The sequence below is a fragment of the Lactuca serriola genome, chromosome 4 (genome assembly GCF_051521515.1).
Source record: "Lactuca serriola cultivar US96UC23 chromosome 4, Lser_US96UC23_V15, whole genome shotgun sequence".
Taxonomy (NCBI): Eukaryota; Viridiplantae; Streptophyta; class Magnoliopsida; order Asterales; family Asteraceae; genus Lactuca; species Lactuca serriola.
Window position 1 is genome coordinate 47,630,397 of NC_136411.1, and position 25,432 is coordinate 47,655,828.

The following is a 25,432-nucleotide window of genomic DNA, read 5'->3' on the forward strand; positions in this document are numbered from 1 at the left end:
AGAGCTGGAGACCCAGACGAGAGAGGAGAAGGAGTCTCAGGAGAGAGACAGGAGGCCAATACAGTCGTAGCTTGCGGCCTAAGCCCACTGATTCTAGAGCTGGAGGCCAGAATGGCCGCACTTGTGGAAAGTGCGGTATGAGTCAAGAGGGATCTTGTCGACCGGGGATTTGTTTCAAATGCGGCAAGGAGGGGCATATGGCGAAGCATTGCCCCGAGGGATTTTCGGTTTGCTTTCCTTGCAACCAGGCTGGCCACCTGAAGGCTGGGTGTCCTCAGCTTACTCAGGGATCGGACCAGGCCCCTACTCCTGCTACCTTGCGTATCACTGATGGTCGACTAGGGAAGGCCGAGGCTTCGAGGGCTCATGGGCGAGCTTTTCAGTTGACTGTAGAGCAGGTCCGCGCATCACCTGATGTTGTTGCTGGTATGTATCTTTTATTTAATTTCTATCTAAATTATTTATGCTTATGTTTTGTTTCATGCTAGGTACCTTCCTTGTGAATTCTATGTCTGCTTTAGTGTTATTTGACTCGGGTGCGAGTCGATCCTTTGTGTCTTTATCCTTTAGTCGCCTTTTTAGCATCAGGCATGAGGCCTTGAGTCGACCATTGAGGGTTTCTATAGCCGATGAGCATGCGGTTTTTGCTACCGATGTATTCCAGGATTATGTTTTGGAGATTTTTGGTGTCTAGTTTCCGATCGATCTAGTGTTGATAGCGATGGGGGTGTCTATGTTATAGTGGGCATGGATTAGTTAAGCTGATTTGGGGCTTTGATTGATTGCGAGCGTCAGATGGAGACTATTCGAGACCCTTGTGGGGGAGTACTTACTATTTATGGCGAGGGTACTAGATCGGAATCCGCTTTCTGCTCTGCCACCAGGGAAAGACAGAGTCTGTAGCATGGATGTATAGGTTTATTAGCTTATGTGGTGGATACTCAGGTTGCCAAAGAGGGGTCGATTTCTATCTCTGATGTTCCAGTGGTATGTGATTTTCTGGATGTTTTCTCTGAGGAATTATCGGATGTGTCTCCTGAGAAGCAGGTAGAGTTCCGGATCGATCTGGTTCCTGCGGCGACACCTTTTACCATGGCACCATATCGTCTTGCACCGCCCGAGATGCAGGAGTTATCCTCGCAGCTTCAGGAGCTACTGGGAAAAGGATTCATCCGGCCGAGTACCTCGTCGTGGGGAGCGCCAATTCTTTTTGTCAAGAAGAAGGATGGTTCACACCGTATGTGCATTGATTACCGGGATTTGAACAAGTTGATAGTTAGGAACCATTATCTGTTGCCAAGGATCGACAATCTATTCGAACAATTGCGGGGGATGTCTTGGTTTTCCAAGACCGATTTGTGATCCGGATACCATCAGATGAGCGTCCGTGAGGAGGATATTTAGAAGACGGCCTTCCAAACTCGTTATGGACATTATAAGTTGATGGTGATTCCTTTCAGTCTCTCCAACACACCGACATCGTTCATGGACCTCATGAATGGGGTGTGTAGGCCAATGTTGGTCCGGTCAGTGATCGTTTTCATTGACAATATTTTGGTTCATTCAAAGTCTAGGGAACAGCATGAGGAGCATCTTCGGGAGATTCTTGGGGTATTGAGGATGGAGAGGCTTTATGCCAAATTCTCCAAGTGTGATTTCTGTTTACGAGAGGTCCAGTTCTTGGGGCACTTCGTTAACTAGAATGGGATTTTGGTCAACCTAGCCAAGATCGAGGCAATTATGCAGTGGGAGGTGCCGAGATCCCCATCCAAGATCAGAAGTTTTCTTGTCCTGGCAGGTTATTATCGAATATTTATCAGGGATTTCTCCAAGATTTTTGTTCCTCTCACCAAGTTAACCAAAAAGGATGTCGTTTTTACTTGGGGGCTCGAACAGCCGGCATATTCAAGACTCTTTGCCAGAGGTTGTGTGAGGCTCTAGTGCTAGCCCTCATGGAAGGGGTGGAGGACTTTGTGGTCTACTGTGATGCATCTATATTAGGACTAGGTGTTGTGTTAATGCAGAGAAGGCATGTGATAACATACGCTTCGAGGCAGCTGAAGCCTCAAGAGATGAGATATCCCATCCATGATTTGGGGTTGGGGGCGGTAGTGTTTTCCCTCAAGATTTGGCGTCATTATCTCTATGGTGTCTAGTGTACTATATATAGGCAACATAAGAGCCTGAGGTACCTTATGGATTAGCCCAACTTGAATATGAGGCGAAGGAGGTGGTTGGATGTGGTAAAGGACTACGATTGTGAGATTTTTTATCATCCACGTAAGGATAATGTGGTAGCTGATGCCCTGAGTCGTAGAGGAGTGAGTTTCCCAATTCGAGATGTATGTTTGAAGATGATAGTGAGGACTCCAGTCTTAGATATCATCTGCGAGGCCCAAGCAGTGGCAATGAGACCAGAAACCCACAAGAGGGAGCGGGTGGTTGGGCAAATTTCAGATTTTGAAATGGATATTAGGGAACTTATGACCTTCCATGGGCGGATTTGCGTGCCGTATTCGGGTGGGCCTTGGCAGATTTTGATGGAGGAGTCCCATAAGTTCAGGTTTTCCATCCATTCTGGGGTACGAAGATATATCTGAATTTGAAACGTGATTATTGGTGGCCCTGTATGAAGAGAGACGTCGCATGGGTTGTCGAGAGATGTCGTCGCAAGGTCAAGGCAGAGCACCAACGCCTTCATGGAAAGTTGCAGCCTCTAGAGGTTCCCCTATAGAAGTGGGAATAGATCTCCATGGATTTTATTACAAAATTGCCGAGGACTGCAAGGGGTGTGGATACGATCTGGGTGATTGTAGACTGATTGACAAAGAGTGCTCACTTCCTAACTATAAGTGAGAACTCTTTCGTGGAGAAACTAGCTGACGGATACGTCCGAGAGGTGGTGGCTCGGCACGGAGTGCCGACATCGATAGTGTCTGATCATGATGTGCATTTTACTTCCAGATTCTAGAGGAATTTCATGAGGAGTTGGGTACCCGGCTACATTTTAGCACCACATACCATCTGCAGACAGACGGGCAGAGTGAACGGATGATTCAGATGCTCCAAGTTATGTTGCACGCTTGTGTTATGGACTTTGGTGGAAGTTGGGAGTTGATTTTTCATACAACAACAGCCATCACTCCAGCATTAGGATGCCTACCTTCAAGCTTTTATATGGGAGGAGATGCCAGACTCCTATCTATTGGGGGGAGGTCGGACAGAGAGTAATGGGGAGCACCGAGATAATGCTCAAGACGACAAAGCAAATCCACCAGGTTAGAAAGAGGTTGTTGACGACCCAGAGGCATCAGAAGAGTTACACAGATCGAAGGCGTTCCGAGCTAGAGTTCCAGGTCGACGACTTTGTTCTCCTGAAGGTATCCCCATGGAAAGGGTGATCCGATTCAGGAAGCGGGGCAATCAGGGCCCTAGATTCATTGGTCCTTTTAAGGTGATTGCTCGGGTGGGCAAGGTAGCTTATCGGTTAGAGCTGCCCAAGGATTTGAGCCAGATTCATAACACTTTCCGTGTATCCCAACTGAAGAAGTGTGTAGCCGACGAGACGACAGTGGTTCCCTTAGAGGACATTCAGGTTGATGATCGCCTGAACTATATTGAGAGGCCAATAGAAATATTGGATAAGAAAGTAAATACCTTGAGGAACAAGGAGATGCACCTGGTTAATGTTCAGTGGCAGCATCGTAAGGGTCCGGAGTGGACTTAGGAGCCAAAGTCCAAGATACGCGAGCAGTACCCAGAGCTGTTTCCAGAGGATGACTTCGAGGGTGAAGTCTAATTCTAGTGGGGGAGAATTGTAACATCCTGAGATAAGGTACACATAGATGACCCTAATTTTTATTGCATTTGTCAAAACTAGTCCTTAAATGAGAAAAGGTGGAAATTGAATACGTGGGGCGTACGCATGTGTACGCCCATCGTACTCATGTGCGCATCATGAATGTAGAGGCCTCTTAGTACGCTGGGCATACTAGAGGGTACGATGGGCGTACTAGGCTCAGAGTGTAAACCCTAATGACTAGTGTGCCCCTATTTAAGGAACATGACGGCCTCATTTCCAGCTACCATATCCAACCTCCACCTCCCTTCAAACGCTAAATATTGTTTCCATAGTTTGTGTGAGTATTTGTAGCTTATTACGTAGGGTGTATTGTTGTGTATGCTTAGCATACTGCGAGGGTTAGATCGGGATTGCGAGACCTTGTATGCTGGGTGTACGAGGAGTACGCAGGGCATACGAGGGGAAAGAAAAACCCTAATTTTTGGATGTGTCCTATATAAACACATTAAGTATTTTTGGTTGGCCTCTTTACTAGCCTCCAAGTCCTGAAAACCCTAGAAATTGTCTTTAAGTGTAACACCCAAAGTTTTGAAGGCCAAGAAAGGAAAGAAACCCCTAACTTTAAGGGGAGACTCGGCGAGTCCAAGGAGGAACTCGGCGAGTCCGAGCGGGATCCGGGTCGAGGAGTAAGTGACCGACTCGGCGAGTCGGCCAAGGGGACTCGGCGAGTCTGGTCTGTGCAAGGAAAACCCTAAATTCGGGACTTGGAGCCTATTTAAACGTCTCATTCTCTCCCCTAGGGTTCCTTTACTGCCTCTTTCACCCAGAACATCGAACCCTAAGCCCCATTGTTGCCCATTCAAGCTTCCAAGCCATTTTTGAGTGATTTGAAGGAAGAAGAAAGAGGGGATCATTGAAGCTTCAAGGATTGGCCTTAGATCTGAAGATTGGGGAAATTTTCTGAGTTATTGAAGGTATTAAGTCGTTTCCCTCCTTTATATCTATTATGGTTGTGAGTTTTGGGGGCTTTTAGCCATGATTAGCTACCCCTTTTGATTTAGAAGCCAAATCTGAAGTTGCTACTTCGGATCTAATCATATTATGGTCTTGAGAAGCATAAAGTATCTGCCCTTGAGTTGATTATGGAGCCTCTTTGCCTTAAACCCTAGTTTATGGTGTATTTTGCCTAGATCTCCTTCTCTACACGTAAAGTTTGCAACTTTATGTGAGGAATAGGCTTGGGAAGGGTAGATCTACAGTTTGGATTCCATGCATGACTCAAAAGTCCTCTGCATGTATGGAGATCTGAATGGACTCGGCGAGTAGCATGAAGATTGGAGGAACTCGACGAGTGGGATGAACAGCTCGTCGATTCAGATGAAGTTGGACAGGAACTCGGCGAGTTGGATGAACAACTCGGCGAGTCTGTTGAAGGTTGTCTTGGACTCGACGAGTCTGTTCTTGGACTCGGCAAGTTAGGTCGCGAAACCCCAAACCCTTCGAGTTAAGACTCGAATCAGTGAGTCGAATGGAGACTCGGTGAGTTGGACAGGTCAGGACTCAGAAATCGGTAGACTCAGCGAGTCATGGACTGACCCGGCAAGTCGAGTCGCGAATAGAAGGACTCTGAACATATGAACTCGGCGAGTCAATAGGGTGACTCGACGAGTAGGGTTGACCTGGAAGGCTGACTTTGACTTTGATGAGAGTTGACTTGGTTGTCTTTCGGGGGTCAGTTAGACTCAGTGTTGCATTGATATTGGTAGCTCGGGGAGCAAGTGGAGCAGAAGTTCAGAGAGTTGTCGGGCAGCAGCTAGTGGGTTCATCAGCCAGTTTAGCCAGTGCAGGTGAGTTTCCCTTTGTATGAATGGGTCTACGGCCACAATGCCGGCCCATGTAGTTATGAGTAGAAGACCCGGGGGTTTGCCCTAGGCACAGTATGCTAGTATGATATTCGGGACGAGGGTCCAATGATAGAGGGCGCGTGCCCAAGGAATGGTATATGTGATAGTTTATACTTATTGTCTGTGTGATACTTGTATGTGCCTGGTAGGGAGGTGAGTGTGGGCGAGGTCCCGTATCTCACCAATAGCAGAGTGTGGATGGTGTTCCACATCTCAGTAGCAGTAGATCAGGGGCGAGGCCCAAGTTAGGGAAGGAGTGAGGGTGGGTTGGGCCCGTACCTCACCATCAACAGGAGTATGGATGGGGTTCCATGACTCATCAGTAGCAGGACAAGAGAGGGGCCCAGAGATAGGCGAGGCCTTAGGACAAGATCCGCTAGTATGTGTTTAGCTTATGCGATGTGATGTGATATGTTTATGTGCTATTATATGTTAATGGGTGAGTCCCTGTGACAGGTGAGGCCTAAGTGAAATAGATCTGTATCCGAGCAGGGCTCAAAGCCAGGAGGGGCCTGGAGCGGCGGGGCCGTTGTAGCGGGCGAGGCCCATGATAGCGGGCGTGGCCCAGTATGTGCAGTATGTGGTTATGCATGGTATGTGGTAGGGTGGGGAACTCACTAAACTTCGTGCTTACGGTTTTCAGTTTTGGTTTCAGGTACTTCCGGTAGCGGAGGGAAGAGCTCGGGGTGATCGCATGGCACACACCATAGATTAGACAGCCTGGGAATGTTTTACTCTGATAATGAACACATGTTTTGGAAATTAATACTCTGATTATATTTGGATTGATGATTTTTCTTTAAGTAATGTTTTATTAAAAGAAAATTTTTAGTCTTGAATTTTGGGAAGTTACATTAAGCTTCCATGGTTGTGATTTTGAGCCCATGGTGTGCATTTTGGTGTTTTGGGTCATTTCCAAGAAGATGAAGTTTTGTGCAATGTTTTGGATCAAGAAAAAGCTTGTGGATCTTGATTATGTGCTTCATTTCCATCTTGTTTGAGGTAAAAAGATTTGATCTTGTTCATTGTTGGCTTATATCTATGTTGTATTAGTTTTGGTCCCTTTTGGCACAAATAATGGGGTGTAGTTGTTTGGTACCACTCCAGGAGCAATGAGTTGCCACTCTTGGTGTTTTTGAGGTTCTAGACACATAAAGTTGCCTCCTTTAGGGTTTGGAATCCCCCATGCATGAGATGGTCTTCATTTGGTGAAAGTATAATACTTTATCATGAAGATTGGTTCGTTTGGGGCATGCAAAGTTACCAAGTCAGTGACTTTATGGTTCTAGACACTTATGTGGGCTCAGATCTATGGTTGGACTTCTGGACTTAAGCATTAAGAGCTTAATGTCGAAATTGGATTGATGGATGAGTACGCTGGGCGTACAAGTCTGGACGTGCTGCGTACAAGCCAAATTTCATGTACACTTAGCGTACAACTTAGTACGCCCCACGTACTCATTCAAGAGGATTTTGGCTTTTGGGCTTCGTGTTAGGGCTTCCTTTTTTGGCTTGGTTGTTTGAGTTCTTAATGGGCCATCTGAGTACAAGTGTTTTGGACTAGGAAAATTAGTTGGGCTTTAGGGTAAGGCCCATGTAAGAGGTTTGGGCCTAATTTGGAAAATTGGGCCATATTTGGGCCTTGGTTGATTATTTGGCTTTTGGGCCTTTCAGATTGTGAGTCCGGGCCTTAGTCTCGGACCAAGCTAGGTTTGGGGTAAAATGGTCTTTTTACTCCGAGTATGGATTGGAACCTAATTGTTAATTGGGTGTCATTTTGATATTGATAGTTCGGGGATCTGTTAGCCAACAACCAGGGATATTTTGTATGATTCGGCAGTGTGAGGTGAGTCACCTTACTATATTTTACGGGTCGAAGGCACCAATGTCGACCGATGGTTTTTTATGTTAGGATGCTAGATATCTATGTGACTCTTGCATGTATATGTATTGGTATGTATGCCAAGCAGGGCTCGATGGCAGGTAAATCCCGATGATTGTATCGTATGCTGTTATCTTTATGATTATCGCATGTGTTGGTAGGGTTATGCATTTGTATGCTGGGCGGGGCCCATATCTCAGTGGGTGAGGCCCGATAAGCGAGTGTGGGAGGGCCCCGTATCTTAGTAGGCGGGGCCTGTATCTCAGTGGACAGGGCCCGATATGTGAGTGTGGGCGGGACCCGTATCTCATTAGGATAACGCCCATTATGTGCTTAGTTGTGTATGGTATGAGGTATCTTGGGAAACTCACTAAGCTTTGTGCTTATGGATTTCAGCTTATGTTTCAGGTACTTCGGTTTTCAAATGGAAAAGCTTGGGATGATTGTAGAGCACACACCACATGTTTCCGTATTTTGTGATTTACTCTGATTTAAAGTTGTTTTTGCTAAATTTTGATTATATTGGTTTTATGGAGATGATATGTATTAACGATTTATTAATCTAAAAATGAAAATTTTATGTCATTATTATTGGGACGTTACAATTGGCTCATAAACTGTCAAATGTCGCTCCTCAGCATCTCATGGTATCGGGCCTTCTTCATCTCCTCATCCGCCACATACTGCGGAGCCAGAAGCGTCCTCTCCTGGAATATCGTGGTGATCTTAGCCACCATCTCCATAGTTTGACAGAGATCCTAAAACTCTCACACCAACTGCTGCACCTCAATCACCGGTGCAAACTCAGCTCGGAACCGGGTCGAGCAATCATCCCATGACATCACATCAACAAAATCATCACCGACCGCACGTCCTATCTCCTCCCACCAGTCTCGTGCCATGTCCTTCAAAAGGCAGGAAGCTAGTCTGACCTTGTCCTCCTCGGGACAACGACCGGTGCGAAAGGTGTAAGGAACATCTACTAACCACTGCCGACTCGCTATGGGATCCTTCTCCCCATGATAGTCCCGAGCTCCACAAGCCCGAAACTCCCTAAATGTCAAAGAGCGTGCTCCCGCTAGTGCCATCATCTCAGTACGAAACGAGATCAACCACTCATCCAAAATACCCTCCTTGACCGTGCCGAAGATCACATGAGCCTGATCAAGAATGCAACGAGTAATCTCAGACGAGATGAACTCCCTAGTCTGCTCATCAAGATGCCCAACTCCAGATCCTGAGCCTGAACCCTCACCAACACCGGAACTGCCAACATGTCTGACTCTCATTGTCACCATACTGAAAATAGACCATACAAACCATCAGAATACGCATCAAAATATATATCGGGGAATCACAAACTCCACAAGCTCCCTACTTCATCGCAACTCTCCTTGAATCGATTACGAATCCTCTACTTCTAGTAGTACGGACCCATACTACCTTCCATATCTATCCGTACTTTCCTCAAGAATTGCCTTGATTCAACCATGTTACTTTATATCCATACAACTTCCCACACAGATAAGGCTCCCAGCACTAGATCTCATCCTATTTTTTCCTAGGGAAAACTCCATACGACTCTCCGCCATCAACTGCAGAAGGAACTCCCACTAACTCCCTCTAACTAGCTCACATATACAACTACATATCACTATAACCAGATAATTATTCGAATGAGAGGTCTCACACTACAATGATTAGACTCAAACAAGAGCTGCATAATAGAGTTAAAACCTTACCTTATAAAATTATTTAGTTCCATAATATGTAACTTAACATATTCGTTTACTAGTTAGCTAAAGCTAGTTCGAACCCCTAAAAGTACAAAGCAAGCAGCATTCGAGTATCAAGTAACCAGAACCAAGCATAACCTAATCAGGCCATCTTATCACTGACTGATCAGTACTAGCTTGAAAGTCTACAAGCTCATACAATAGACATACAAAGGCATCTCTTCTAGCATTATATCATGCAAAAACTGAGCAGATCCTTAGCCCTAACTAGCATGCGATTTACAGATTCCCAGATCAAATCAAATCAGATAACATGTATGGGTAATTTGGGAAAACTTACTTGAGCTTGGCTGATTGCATGCACCACACTCTTTCTTCATTTATAAAAATCCTTTTCTTATAAATATATTTCTTTTTGAAAAACTTTACCAAATCCTCAGTTTTGAGTTCAGACACACCCAAGAGTGTGCCAAAATCCCTCAAACCAAGGCTCTAATACGAACTTGTAATGTCCCAAAAATATGGTCCAAAAGTTTCATTTTCAATTTAAATAAAATAGTATTCCAAAAACATTATCTAACAACCAAATGAAAATAAGTGTATCAACATCATATCGACAAGAGTACATCTCAAAAGCGAAATCCTTGTGGTGTTTACAATGCAGTCATCCCGAGCTCTTCCCCTTGGAACCAGAAGTACCTGAAATATAAAGTGAAAACCTTAAGCACAAAGCTTAGTGAGTTCCCCAAACTACCCCACACCATACATAATAAATTACATACTGGGCCCTCGCCCTACATCGGGACCCGCCCGACATCGAGCCCCACTCGGTATACAAATATGTTATTCTTAGGCCTTGCCCCACTATACACATACAACACATACATATATCACATAATCATGCTAACACATACAATGATCATAAAACAATAGCACATGTTTCAATTAGCGGGCCTCGCCCGACATCGAGCCCCGCCCGGTATACATAGCAGCACATAACACATGCAAGGGTCACGTAGACTCCTAGCATCCTAACATAAAAAATAAGGGCCGACATTGGTTCCTTAGACCCGCTAAACCCAGTGAGGAAACTCACCTCGACTGTTGAATCTCACTGAAAATCCCTGGCTTCTGGTCCAACAAATCCCCAAGCTAAACAATACCAAAATAACACCCAATTAACAATTGGCTTCCAATTCATAACCATAAGTCCAACAATCCATACTTGGGGTAAAAAGACCATTTTACCCTCACCTAGTTCGGCCCAAGGATATGGTCCAATTCACAATCTAAAAGGCCCAAAAGCCCAATAATCAACCAAGGCCCAATTATGGCCCAATTTTCCAAATTAGGCCCATTACCCAAAATCCCAACCATTTTCCTAGTCCAAAAAACTTGCACTCAGATGGCCCAACAAGAACACAAACACCCAAGCCCAAAAGAAAGCCCAAACATGAAGCCCAAAACACTAAGCCCAACAGACTGAGTACACGGGGTGTACTCAGCTATACACTAAGCGTACTTGCTAAATGACTTGTACACCGTGCGTACAAACTTGTACGACCATCGTACTCATCCATTAAGGCAAATCTTCATTAAGCTCTCAGTGCTTAAGACTAGAGGCCCCAACCACATATCCAAGTCCTAATAAGCGTCTATAACCATAAATTCACTGATTTGGCGACTTTACGTGCCCCGTAAAGACCCAACTTCAAAATATAACACCCTACTTTCATTAAATGGACATAAACTCATTCATGAATGGATCTAAACCCTAAAGGTGCCAACTTTATGAATTTAAAACCTTAGAAACACCAAGAGTGGCAACTCATAGCTCTTGGAGTGGTATCAAAGCACTATATCTCATTCTTGGGTCAAAAAGGGACCAAAACTCATACATAATAGATCTAAGCCATAAATGAACAATTTTGTAGCTTTATACCTCAAACAAGCTGGAAATAAAGCAAATAATCAAGATCCGTGAGTTCTTCCGTGATCCACCACCTTACACCAAGCTTCTACTTTTTTAATATGAATCAAAACACACCAAAATGGACACAATGAGCTCAATACACAAAGGAGAGGCTTAGGGTTTCGAATATGATGCTAAAGAGTTAAAGGAGGCTGAGAAATACGGGTTTCATAAGCCATAAGGATGAATATATAGTGTCCATTCTCAAAAATTAGGGTTTTCATTAAGCACACGTACGCTACGCGTACATGTCTAGAACCCCGTCTAACCCCTACATGAGTACGCTAAGCGTACCATGTGGTACGCCCCGCTTTCTCGCTTTGCAGATTTTACGCCAAATGTACCATGTGGTACCCCCCGCGTACAACATAAGGACCAAAAAGCAAATATCAAATACCCATGGTGCCATACCGAACATGCCAGGATTCCTAGTGTTACACATACACAATATTATATCATAACAACCATACCCTAACACATATACAAATGATATCAATACATAATCACGCATGCAAGTCAAAGAACACATCAGTAACAACCATGATCCTATTGGGACATATTGTCTAATATTGATCCCCCTTGCTCTATATGACGAGCCCTTGGGACACATTGGCTAAGACCGATCCCCCGTACCCGAACTCATTGGGACACATTGACCATGCCCGATCCCCTTTGCTCAGTTCATCAAGCCCTTGGGACACATTGGCTACACCTGATCCCCACTCGTATGTGCCAAATTTTACCATGCATATCCTCAATATATGTAAAAAATATTAGACTCTACCCAACCTATTACTACCCGCATAAACAATACACACAAGGCACACACGAGCTATCGTAAGGAAATTATAACACAACATGGTGTTGTAAGGAACTCACCTCCAAACACAACGCAACCTCCCAAGCCACCCGAAAGTCACTCAGACCTGCTTGCCCTACAAACTTCCCAATGATAATAAATTGAGTTGAGTTTAGTTACTAAATTGCCTTAATTTAGCAAATATACTAATGAGTAAAATTCTAGATTTCTACATAAAAATCAAGGTTCGTTCGGGACATATTTTTCCTATTTTAACCTCCATATTCTTTAAAACTATGTCACATGTAGATATATTAAATTCTTAGATTTAAAAGTAGTAATTGTACACCTCCATACAGTTTTTCTATAATTTATGGCGAATTTTATACAAAACTGTCTCGCATAGCAGCTCATTCCGTACCAATCCGGGTAAATGGTCGTTGTTACCCTAGTTAGAGGAATTTTTGGCTTCCGATAAAAACTAATGAAATGTAGAGGACTCAAATATGAAACTTTTTGTACTGATTTCAACCAAAAATCGTTTTCCGTGACCGAGATATAACATTTCAAAGACAAGGACAGATTAGGGAGAAATCCTAAAATCACAGCTTTGGCATTTTAGGGTTAATTAGCTTCTTAACCAACTAAGACCTAATCTAAAATGGCTTATTTTCTGGAAATAATTTTTTATAGAGGAGACAACCATTTATGTCAAAATGCCAATAAAATTTCCAATCCCAACACTCCAAAATTTATTGCTTTTTAAGAGAAACAAAGTAGATTGCCAAAATTGATATTTGACAACTAGGGTTAGGGTTTTGCACGCCATAACAACCCCAAACGCCATCTAGACTTCTAGCAAACATGGAGTACCACCACTCACTACAGAGGCGGAGTTTAGAGGGGGAAGGGGGCATGGCCCCTTGATTTTTGGCATTCTAATACCTATATTATATATAATAATAGATTTATTGTTTACTAAACTTCTTGGCCCCCACATTTTATTATAATATATAGTAAGGATATATATGTAATTGAAAAATTATTTAAAAAACTATGCATAATTAGCAACTCGGTTATTATTATTGATTATTAGGTACGTAAATCCATTCTAACAGAAGGCAAAATTTGCTGAAAAAACCAATAACAATTCTAATAAAATTAGGATACTGATTTTAGGAAACTAAAACTCTATAAAAGAAAAGCCAAACAACAAATTTAACATCCAAACTTATTAACTAGATAAGAGATCATCAATTTGCTTCTACCGGAAATCATAACTATTGCCGGAGTGCACATCTCTACTAGAGTTCACCCTAAAAACCCATTGTCTGAGTTCACACGGGAAAAAAACCCACTGCCGAAAAACGTATCCACTGAGTTCTGGGTCTCCGATCGACAACTTCCCTTGCTAATTTTGTTGCTCCGGTCACTGATAGATTGATCTCTGAGCACACAGTGCGAGTGTGCGACTCTCCAATCTCTCCTATCCGCCAGATCTGTAAGCTTTTGGTTCTCTAATTCTCTTTCATACTTTCTTTGTCTTTCTCTCTCTATAATATGATAACATTTTAAACTTAGGAGAGATATAGGCATTAGTTGTCAAATTAAAAGGCTACATATTTTAATTGTATAATATTATATATTATTTGTTTCCTTTTAGAAAATTTATTGTTTGTTGATGTAAAAGCTTTTAACATTAGTGGTGAAATTCGATTATTTTTTAAAATATACATAACCATATTATATGTTTCTCATAAAAGCTTTTAGAGTATTTATTGTTTGTTTATGTAAAATATTTTAACAATATCAGTGGAGTCTGATTCTTTGTTAAAACATACATAATCATATGTTAACTGTTACTTTTATATTATTAAATTTTTAGTTATTTCTTAAATATTTATTAAGTATGCCATGTAGAGTAAACCAAAATGAAAAAACGATCAACACTGAATTGATTTAAAAAAAAATGAAAGTTCTTCTCAAGTATTCGTAGAACCACCCCCGTATGTTATAGATGCAAATACTCCTAATGATAGTGATCCTATAACTGAGAATCAGCCCAAAAAACCTCGTCTTAAAATGATTGATGTCGATCTTAATACACTAGAACGAGATCCTAGTGTGCATATCCAAATTTACGATGACCCAATCAATCAACAAGACACAGTTCGGAGATCTTGTATGAATAATGGTCCATTTCAACCAATACTTTCTGCATATCTAAAATCTTGACCAGAAGACCATAAATGTCACTTTCAAGGTTCTTGGTTCAAGCAATTTCCATGGCTTGAATATTCATAGAGTTCAGATGTGTTTTATTTTCCATGTTTCCATTTTAACAAACCTTCTGGAATGGGATACTACGACCAACGTGATTTTACTATAGATGGATTTCAAAATTGGAAGAAAGTAGCTGGGAAAATGTGTTTTGTTACAGCATATGGGAACTAAGTGTACATCTTTTCACAATGTTGCGCAAAAATGATATGACGATTTGTTAAATGATACTCAAGATATACGAAATATGTTTGAGAAATTTACAGTTGAAGATCGTAAGAAGAATAGATTGAGATTGAAAGCTACTATTTACGGAGTTCGTTGGTGTGCTTTTCAAGCAATTGCATTTATAGGTCATAATGAAAAACCAGATTCCATTAACAAAGGAAATTTCCTTGAAATGTTGTAGGCAATTTTTTCTTTTAATAATGTGATGAAAAATTGTTTCGCACAGCTCCTAAACATGCATCAGATACATCACCAACAATTCAAAAGGAGATTTTAAACCTTATCTCTAAGAGGGTGTGATGGATGGTTTGTGAGGAGATTGATGCTGGAAAATTTTGTTTACTTGTTGATGAAGCACGCGATGAGTGTAACAGAGAATAAATGTCTATTGTTTTGATATTTTTAAATAAAGATGGCATTATTATGGAGTGTTTCTTTGGACTTGTTCATGTTACTGACACTACATCACAAACTCTGAAGTACAAAATATATTTTCTATTGACACATAACAATCTTGATTTTAAGTCAATTCGTGGCCAAGGGTATGATGGTGCAAGCAATATGCGAGGTCATTTAAAAGGGTTGCAAGCATTGATTTAAAAGGATTGTTCTTCTCCATATTATGCTCATTGTTTTGCTCATCGATTGCAATTAGCATTAATAACTGCCTCATAAAGAGTTATTGCAATGCAAAAGTTTTCTAGTAAATTATCTTTTGTTATCAATGTCATTGGTGCATTCCAACGGGATGGGGATACCAAATGGGGTTCTCACTTGAAACCAGTTTCAAGCTTAATCAAAATGTTTAGTCCGATTTGTGAGGTTTTACTTAAATTTATTGAGGATGGCACTGGTTCGATCAAAGGAGATGCAGATTCAACATATGAGACTATTACTACATTTCAAATCATTTTTGTTCTACATCTCGAGAAAGAAATAATGGAGATCACAGATTTACTTTGCCAAGCTTTACAAAGATAATCTCAAGATATACTGAATGCATTGAGGCTAGTTGCATCCACGAAATTGCTATTGCAAAAAGTGAAAGATGAAAAATGGGATAGTTTTCTCTCTCATGTTAAGTCATTTTTTCTTGAACGCAAAATCGATATCCTTGATTTGTCTTCTTCTTACCTTCGTAGAGGGGCTGAAGCTCGTAATGAGAATAGCGATCATACACTTGAGCGTCATTATCGAGTAGATATTTTCATCAAAGAAATTAACTATCAGTTAATGGAATTAAATCATCGGTTCAATGATAGATTGATGAAGTTACTCCATCTTTCAGCAACCTTAGATCCGAAAAATTCTAATGAGCTTTTTCGAAGTGGTGATATATGTCAGTTAGTATAAAGTTTTTATCCTAAAGATTTCAATGAAATCGAGAAAAATCTTTTGAACATGTAACTCCTACATTACGAGTTAGACGTCGTTCAACTTGAAGATTATAAACAATTGATATCTATTTCAGAATTGTGTCAATGGTTGATAAAGATTAGAAGAGCAACCAATTTTTATCTTATTTATCGAGTAGTTAGTCTTATACTCACTCTTTTGGTTTCCACTGCTACAACAGAGAGATCAATTTTAGCAATGAGTCTTGTTAAAACAAGGCTACTAAATAAAATGGAAGATGAATTTTTGAACTACTCGTTGGTTTTGTACTTCAAAAGGGAACTAGCTGAAAAGATTAATTTAGAGACGATTGTGTAAGACTTTGAAGACGTAAAAGATAGACAAATTCCACTTTAATGAGCAATGTTAGATTATTTTATATTAATTTTTTGTTTTATTTTTTAATATTTTATGACGTTGAATCAAATAAATTTTTTTGGTGTTTCTTTTAAAGATTTAGTTTCAACCTCTCCCCGCCCCCACCCCCTCGTACAACTTTTCGTGTTCCACCCATGACTCACTGCCACCATCGCAGTGGTGGTCGATGGTCGATGCCACCACCACCAATGGTGGTGGTGGTGATTTTAGGAAAAAAGGAGGTATATAAGAGAAAAATGACCTTACCTCCTTGCTTGCTTGACCTTCCACCCAAGTCCCCCTTTCTTCCTTCGCTACAAACCTCCAAGAAAAGCCCCTCTCTTCCTCCCGATCACAAGACGCCGCCACTCCTCTCTTTCCCGCTCTCTCTTTGCTCTCGGCCTACACAACGCACACACCCTAACGATAAAAAAAATGAGGATTAGGCTGCCCTTGATGCTATAATCGTTCCAAGGAAAGAATAAGGCTGCCCAAGACGATGGACAGATCCCATAAGGTCCATAGGCCCTCGTGCATATTTTTACCATAATGGCAAAACTTGTGACAACCTGAAATTTCTATCTTGTACAAACCATTCACTCCAATCGAAGTCAGACTTGTTTCTGCTAACTTTTAGCACTGTTTAGAGTCTGTTTGAGCATTCTGAGCTTAGTACACCAAAGGAATGAGTGATAGTAAGTGCCAATTGATGTTGTAGCTTAACAAACAAGCCATAAACCCTCAAATGAGAAGTTTACGGCCAGGGACAATGAGTTTACGGCCGTAAACTCCTGGTGGCCGTAAACTCCATGCTATATATATGGTCCTTAGTCATTTTTAGTCACTTTTCACATTTCCAAGCCTAGAAAACGAATTCTCTCTCAACATTCATAAAGTTTTCTTCAAAGTCTTCTTAAATGTAATTGTTTCCATCCTTGATTTGTTATTACATGGCTATATCCAGTGATGAATCCATGTTTCTAGATCTTCAAGGTCCTCAAGAACACTTAAGTGTTTTGGGTCGAAAACACCCTTATTTGCCTTCAAATTGTAAGTACCTACCTCCTACACATGTTAGTTAGTTAGGATGTTGAATTAAGGACTTGAAATCATCAAGAATTCAAGAACAAAATGTATTTACGGCCAAGGCAATCTCCTTGGTCCGTAAACCGTAATAAGTGGTGCAATAGTGCCCCTACTCCTTCCTAAGCCTTGGAACTAAGTCTAGAACACTTCAAGGAAGACCATAAGACTTTAAAACACAAAATGGTACAAATTATCATGAGTTTACGGTTGTAAACTCATTGGGTCGTAAACCTATGGGTCGTAAACTCATGTGGGTAATGCCATTTGGGCCGTAAACTCCTAAGTGAGGCCCTGCATCCCTTATATGCAACCCTATGTGGTTTAACACTTCATTAAAAGTGTTTCCTAGTCCCTAAGGTTGTTCCAATTCAATATTAGATGTTATAAACACTAATTAGATGCTTATATGTATCATTATATGATAAATAGGATCCGTGTGTGTGCTCAAGTCTTCATTTGGCACTTAGTTTCCTATACTACTCGTTCATCCAAACCACTCACTACAGGTGAGTTCATACCCCTTAATCTACCTTTTAAATGATTTTAAATGCTTTATGGGGGGAATACAAGTTGAAACATTATAGTTATTATATCAATCACATGTGATTAATAACTATCAAACAAATGGATTTACTATACTTTGAACTGCTTTATCAAACAGATGGATTTACTATACTTTTAATTGCTTTATCAAACAAACTACTTCAAAATGTTTATCAAACTTTTTTACATGTTAAACTCTTTATTAAACTTATATATTGTCAAAACCATGTCTAATGCATATATAGTTATATAAGAAAGGTTGGACGGACTTAGGACTGATAACTCACTTTATTTCATGTTCCTTATTTGGTTGTGGACTTAGAGTACCATGTTGTTTGTCTGAGTGTCGTTTGATCCTTAGTTATATATTATGTATATATGTAAAAGACATAAAAGCTTTTATCTCAGTTCAACACACTCAGTCATACAAACAACTCTACTAGTAAACTATAATAGGTATAGTTTAGGAAGACACTACTCATTTTTTCTAGTACAATGAAACATACAAGAGTTAGTTCATTCATGATTCAATGCAAATATACTATTATGAGAAACTAAGAGAACATAGTATTATGAGAAACTAGGAGAACATACTATACATTATACAAGAGAACATACTATAATAAGAAACTAGGAGAACATACTATACATTATACAAGAAAACATACTATGATGAGAAACAAAGAGAACATACTACATACTAGACAGAGAGAACATACAATACACTAGTACATACAATACATATACAAGAATACTATAACATAAATGTGAGCCACTATTTCGGGGCATAACATCACTACCATGGCTCGTTTTGTATCCAGAGTCTCTTGGAGGGAGAGCATGAATTTGGGTATAGATTTATACTGGATTGACTATCCTACACCTTGCTATTCGCTACAGTGGGACTTGCAAGTCTACGGGTGTCAAATGTCATTTCTTCCGACGTCTTTCATCGTCGTGTTTTTAGTCGATAGTATGGTGCAATCATATCACATTATACCTTAATTAACAATTGAGTTAAGGTAGTTAGTACAACAGTAGTTACTATAATACAACACTACAATACTTTATTATTTTCCCATTGCATTCACATTGTGATCTTCTCACATAAACAGTAATGTAAAAACTATATTTTTGGTTAATGATAGTCACACTTGGGAAAAATACGTACTCTTACAAGAAACAAACATATATAACATTTGATGCCTTGGTAGAAGGCTACGTTTAGTAGAAAATATAGGATTTTCTAGGAGATACAAACATTTACAAACTTATACATCAAACACTTACAAACATTTTCATACAAACAATGACACTAAAATACTTATTAACTCACCAGCTTTAAAGTTGATCAACTCTTTCAAAATAACTTGTATTCTCAGGTCATCAGTAAACAGGTACCGATGCCAGGTTTTGAGAAGATGGAGCTCGTTCAAGACTCATCTCTTATTTTGATGTACATTTTTGGTGTCTTATAAACTATACAGAACACACTTGCATTAAATTATATTATTAATGCAATGGATGATGTTGTTGCTTGTTTATTACTATGCTTTGTTGTGATACTGTACATGACGTCATCCGCCCCCGAACGTTTCCGCTGTTCCGGTTTTGGGGTGTGACAAAACTAACCCCTTACTCCCATTTCTTCATGATATAAGTTTTGCCACTTAACACTTTCCACCCCAAAACTCATAGTTTCCATTAAAAAAATAACTATCAACTTATTAATGTTTTACAATATCTTGCCTTCGTGGTGCAACATATTTGTTTTTTTATGTATGATCCATAAGAGCCTCGTCTACACACCATTAAGCGCATCTTGCGCCACATTCATGGGACGCTTGATCACAGACTACAACTTCACGTGTCACCAACATCAGACTTATGTGCATATTATGATGCGGATAGGGGCCGTAGTCACGTATCCCGTCGTTTAACCTCTGGCTACTATGCTTTTCTTGGAGATAATCTCATATCATGATTCACGAAACGGCATGGAGTTGTTTCTTAGTCTAGTGCTGAGGCAGAGTATCGTGGTGTTGCTAACATTGTTGCAGAAAGATGTTGGGTTGGTAACATACTACGTGAGCTTCGGTGTCAGACTACCAAAGCCACAATCGTCTATTGTGATAATATTAGCTCAGTCTACATGTCTTTGAACACAGTTCAGCACCAACGTACAAAGCACATTGAGATTGACATTTATTTTGTACGTGATTTGGTTGCTCGAGGCTTTGTTCGAGTCTTTCTTGTTCCGTCTTCCGCTTAGTATGCCGATTAAACATACGAAACTCTCCTCCCGTGCGGGGGAACATTAGCAAACTCTATTTTTTGTATCATTAGTTCTAGCCCATTGTTAGTTAGCTTATATGTATTGGCCCATTTTGTATTTTGTATTGGCCCATTGTAGTAGCCTGTATCTAAACGCATCGAGTAATTCAATTCCAATTCATGGGAAATTATCACTTAGCTCGGAATGCTAATTTCAGAGTTGCGGCTATTTTTTAAAAACAAATTAAATGTGGTTATTATATTCAAACCTTACACATTTGGTTGGATTACTCATTTTCCCTTTAGAAAATGCAGTCAAAGTTTAAGTGTTGTCTTAGCATTATCCCACAAATAATGACACATTTAAAAATAAATGTATTACCGTTATAACGTATAGTCATTCCAATGTGTTGCATCAAATGTCAAACAGTGTACATATGTAGTGAAATAAATAACCTTTCCTAATAAAAAGAACTTTGTTAAAGGGTGTTAAGATTTTGTAGAGTTAGTATGAGAAGCAAGCCATGCCTCTACAATGACCCAAGCTTCTTCAGGCTTGTACAATGCCACCGAATGACCCGCACCCTGCAAAAATCAATCGCAATTAATCACCATCATATATATAATCCCTACAACTTTTATGCACACTATCACCATTATAATCCCTATGCACATATGTAGATAAGTTACAAGTTTTCACCTTAATAGTCGCATATCTCAAAGAATATTTGGCTTTTGAGTATGTTTTCTGATACCTATATATATAACAAGAATATGGGCAGCGTTCGATTACCAAAACTAAGGTGAATTGAATGGCATTTGTTATTTCGTTTTATAAATACAATAATCTTACCCAGCAACTTGACTACTAACGAACCATGGCTTCCATGTGTTTACAGTTGTAAGATTAAGACTATTGATCCACTGCTTCGTGCCCATATATGGAAACGTCATGTCATGATCACCACTGCAAATCAATTCAATACCATTTCAAATACAGTGGCAGAAAATAATCCAAATAATTATCTACATTTTTCGTATATTTATAATTAATATATTCAAAACCTCGAGCATAAATTGGATACAAGTTTGAGAGAGAGAGAGAGAGAGAGAGAGAGAGAGAGAGAGAGAGAGAGAGAGAGAGAGAGAGAGAGATTACTTGATGATTAAAGCATGGCAATTTTTGGTAATAAGCTTTTTATGGTAGGCCAAACTGTTGAAGATGTTGTAGGAGTAAATTATAGTGTCGTTTTTCCCATATAAAGCACGAATGCTTGTGTTAGTGAACTGCCAATTATCTACTGTACGCTGTACATTAAACAAAGGTCCTTAGCTATAATGAAAAATTGTGGTACATATTTAATTAATTCTCTTGAAAACAATACTTTGTAACAAAGGACAGATTCTATTTTGTTGGGCTATATATATCAACTGCTAAATAAGATTAATATTAACGTGCGTACCTCACGAATGTGGAGAGCTTGTCGGACGGCTTTTGTGTTTGCCCAAGTATTAGAATAAAAATAAATGGATTCCTATATATAAAGACAAAATATGATATTTAATTAGGATATATACACGTGTTCATTAACTAATTGTGAAGAAAACATGGGTATTATTCCATTATATTTGCTGTAGTGGTAATGTAAGACATTTAGAGAGTTCTTAGGATTTAATTACTCGACAAATCGATTTTGGATCTTGTGTATCGCAAAGTGGCTCTAAGATGTGATTTACGTTAATTCGAGCTAGACACTGCAATCGAGAGCATTTAGGATATATAAGGAATGAATATTATATGTAACAAAAAAGACAATGAGAATTCGTTAATGTACTCACCTCATTTATGGGCCGAAGACTATTCAAACATAATGTGTTGTTTGGATCAACATATACATATTTACCTTCGCAATTTTCTTTTGCTGGCTGACAAAAATCAAAATTATGAAAGTTTAGGATTATATAATATATATAATTAACCTTAAAGTAACAAATCTTATTTCGTTTCTATATGTAATTAATTAATTAATGACTCATGGTACCTCGTAAATTTCATCTTCTATTAATGCAGCCCGATATGCAAATTCAATTCTTGAATTAAAATCTATGAACTTATCTGTTAGCGGGTTCACAATCAAGAAACCCTACACCCCAAAGTGCATGAAATATGAATCCAAAAGAAATAGAACAAAAATAAAAATGTTTATTTATATGAGTTTAGGTGGGATATATTAAGTTACCTTGATGTTCAATTTTGGTTTAACCTTTCGTTCATTGCCTACAAAATGGTAAAAAGAACGTCATGCTCTCATTTTTTTTCAAAGGATGATCGATCCTCATGTTGTCCTTTTAACTAAAACTACATTTTTTTTACCATTGTATATTTTTGAAACGACATTTGGAATGATTATTCCCATATATGAAATCCCCGTAATATACAATGGATTAGTGAGAAACTTAGGATGGTCTATGAGCCACTGCAAGATGAACATCAATTCAGAATTGAAAACATAATATTCTAGTAGTATACTATAAAAATGACATACCTTTCTTGTAAAATCATACGCATGAGTAGCCACAAGGGAATCATTACTCCTTGATGATTCCCATGTCTTGGCATATGAAAATCCGGTGCCAACGGGTAGATCTATGAATATGACATTAGCTGTCTATATAATACAAAATATATACTTTAGATTGTTACATGATATATAATTAATTAATTAGAGAAATGGATGATATATATATATATATATATATATATATATATATATATAAATTAACCTTTGTCCATGAATATGGGTTCACTTCCAAATTTACTTTAGTTCTCCTTGAATTCGCATATTTGAATTTAAGTGGACCTACAATAAAAGTTCATCGAATATAATGTTTTATATGATCGCAAATGAGAAAATGATAAATTGAATATATTCACATTGCAATGTTGTTATGTTCTGAACGAAACTTTGGATTTGATCCACGCAAATGAAGAGAAATTAAGTTGACAGAAGTTAATATTTAATTTTACGAAATAGTAGTTTGTAACAACAATTTTAAAAGATTTTGGTTCCATTTGTAACTCATCATCAAAAAATCAAAAATATAAGAATTTTCTTGAAATATCTCAAAAAGTAACATCAACTTGCCGAGAAATTTGGTTTTAATTTTCAGTTTTTCAACTTACAATTTGTGCTTTACTTCAATATATGGTCTTTATATTGCTAAATTAGTGTTAAAAAAGAAGGTTGAGTAAGTTTCACATGCATGGTTGAGCACGATCATATTACATGCAATCTGGTTTATTTGGTAGGGCTAATTCCATATTTATGCAACAAGGTTTTGTTTTATTCCCGATTTATGCAATAACATTTATTTTTATACAAAAGATGCAAGGAAGCTCTAAAAGAGAACAAAATAATGCAATATATTTGGTAACATAAAAGTTTGACAACTTATAAAAAGCTAATTCGGAACCCATGGTCCGGTTACAATTTGTTGTAAATATTAGATTGTTCTGACACATATTGTTCTTACACATCTACTGTTTATAACAGTTTGTCCTAAATTATTTATATACATTACTTGAATTGTATAAAAAAATCGTATTATAGTATCTTATTATTATTATTATTATTATTATTATTATTATTATTATTATTATTATTATTATTATTATTATTATCTTTTCTTTTTATAATAATAAAAATAAAAGATAAAAAAGATAGTGACATAAACAATCATATTTCACTGACTCTTTTTTTGTAGGCTATGAGTTAAAAACCTTCCCACGAAGATCTTTTTATGGATTATCAATAAATCTCATTACATGTGGCCAATATAAAATATATGTTGCATCGAGTTGAGTTGACTTATTTATAGCTTTTTGAAAATAACTAGTGCATGCTATATAATAGCAGAAACTAAACTATTAATTAGATCCAACTTTTTGGCTCGTTGAAAATAAAAAAGAAAAACTATTTGGATCTAACTAATAAAAGTAACTATAAACGAATAATAAACGCACCGATTTGATAGAGGAATGGAACTATGCCGGAAGTTCCAGGGCCACCGGTGAGATAAAGAAGCAACGGATCTTTCTTTGGATTTCTTTGAGACTCCACAAAATAGTAAAACAATTGCACTTCTTCGTCTTTTCCAACTCCAACATAACTTTAAAACACAAATTCAATCCGATTAACTACATTCTAAATCCCCAAAAACCATATCGAAGGGGAAACTTATGCTGTATAGTTCATTTAGCGTTATATAAACTCGTCATAATTCCTATATGGAGAAAAAACATGCAATGTAATACGAAATCTCTTCTGTCGTTTGAATTTTGAAAAATCATATCTGAGATTTTTTTCGTAAAAGACCAACAACTGGCTGTTTTAAGAAGATTTTGATTGAAGAGGGTGAAGTTTGAAGAGCAAAGATGTAGGTAGATAGATGCATATATACGTACCCTGTTTCGAGCGTAAATGGAAGATTGCCAGAAAAGCCAGGGAGGTTTTCCACGATTGACTTCGAATGTGAGAAGGCTACCATGTGCGATTGCAGTATCAACAGTATGATGATGAAAGAGATTCGCATTTTGCTTCTTGGCTCCATCACACCTTCAATTCAACGCCTCTATGATTATATATATGTGAACAGATTTACAACAATGATCCTTGTGGTTTCTTAATTTTTTGAAGATTCGTACTTAATGTTTTTTGTAGATGAGAATGGTCCATGTGGTTTCCTAAATTTGCATAGATTGTCCTTCTGCATCACCGGTTTGAATTCATCTGTTAAGGCTACAAAAAGTGGTCTTGTAATGGTGTGTTTAAGATGAGGTGGCAACCCCACCTTACATGTGAACAACATCCCGCCAATGGTAACTGACTAAGTGGGAGGTGGCGTAGGTTGACTTACGATCCGTTTCAAGGGAGAGAGAAAAAGGAAATACTCGTTATGCCGTTTTTTTACCGTTTGCAAAAAAAAAAAAAAAAAAAAAAAAAAAAAAAAAAAAAAAACAAACTTTTAAACAAAAACTATCAAATATTTATCTATAAATACCACTTTATTTCATACACAATTTCATATTATAATTACCAACTTTTTTTTCTATTAAACACAATATTTCTCATTCACCAAACATCAAAAAATATATCAAAATTCAAAAACCCCAA

The 25,432-nt window shown here is 38.7% G+C and overlaps 1 protein-coding gene across 2 annotated transcripts; it reads right to left on the minus strand.

The window, feature by feature from the left end:
- Positions 1-20,613: 20,613 nt before the first annotated feature.
- On the minus strand, positions 20,614-24,885 carry LOC145100104 (serine carboxypeptidase-like 2). 2 transcript variants are annotated; one of them, XM_079037501.1, is made up of 14 exons: positions 24,724-24,885; positions 24,283-24,428; positions 23,043-23,119; positions 22,805-22,927; positions 22,633-22,735; positions 22,499-22,536; positions 22,301-22,402; positions 22,098-22,184; positions 21,939-22,013; positions 21,722-21,793; positions 21,418-21,566; positions 21,112-21,225; positions 20,959-21,013; positions 20,614-20,843 (listed from the first exon to the last, which is right to left on the minus strand). In XM_079037501.1, the coding sequence occupies exons 1-14, from the start codon at positions 24,867-24,869 to the stop codon at positions 20,748-20,750; spliced, it is 1,383 nt and encodes a 460-aa protein (XP_078893627.1). In that variant the 5' UTR covers positions 24,870-24,885; the 3' UTR covers positions 20,614-20,747. The 2 variants fall into 2 exon arrangements, with proteins under 2 accessions (XP_078893627.1, XP_078893628.1); XM_079037502.1 differs by lacking the exon at positions 20,959-21,013.
- Positions 24,886-25,432: the final 547 nt, after the last annotated feature.

Bases quoted from the DNA above. Each gene is read 5' to 3' on its own strand.
- LOC145100104 (XM_079037501.1), bottom strand. From the start codon at position 24,869: ATGGAGCCAAGAAGCAAAATGCGAATCTCTTTCATCATCATACTGTTG. The intron at 22,736-22,804 runs GTATGTCATTTT...TTCATCTTGCAG, and splicing joins CGTATGATTTTACAAGAAAG to TGGCTCATAGACCATCCTAA. The intron at 22,537-22,632 runs GTAAAAAAAATG...ACCATTTTGTAG, and splicing joins CGTTTCAAAAATATACAATG to GCAATGAACGAAAGGTTAAA.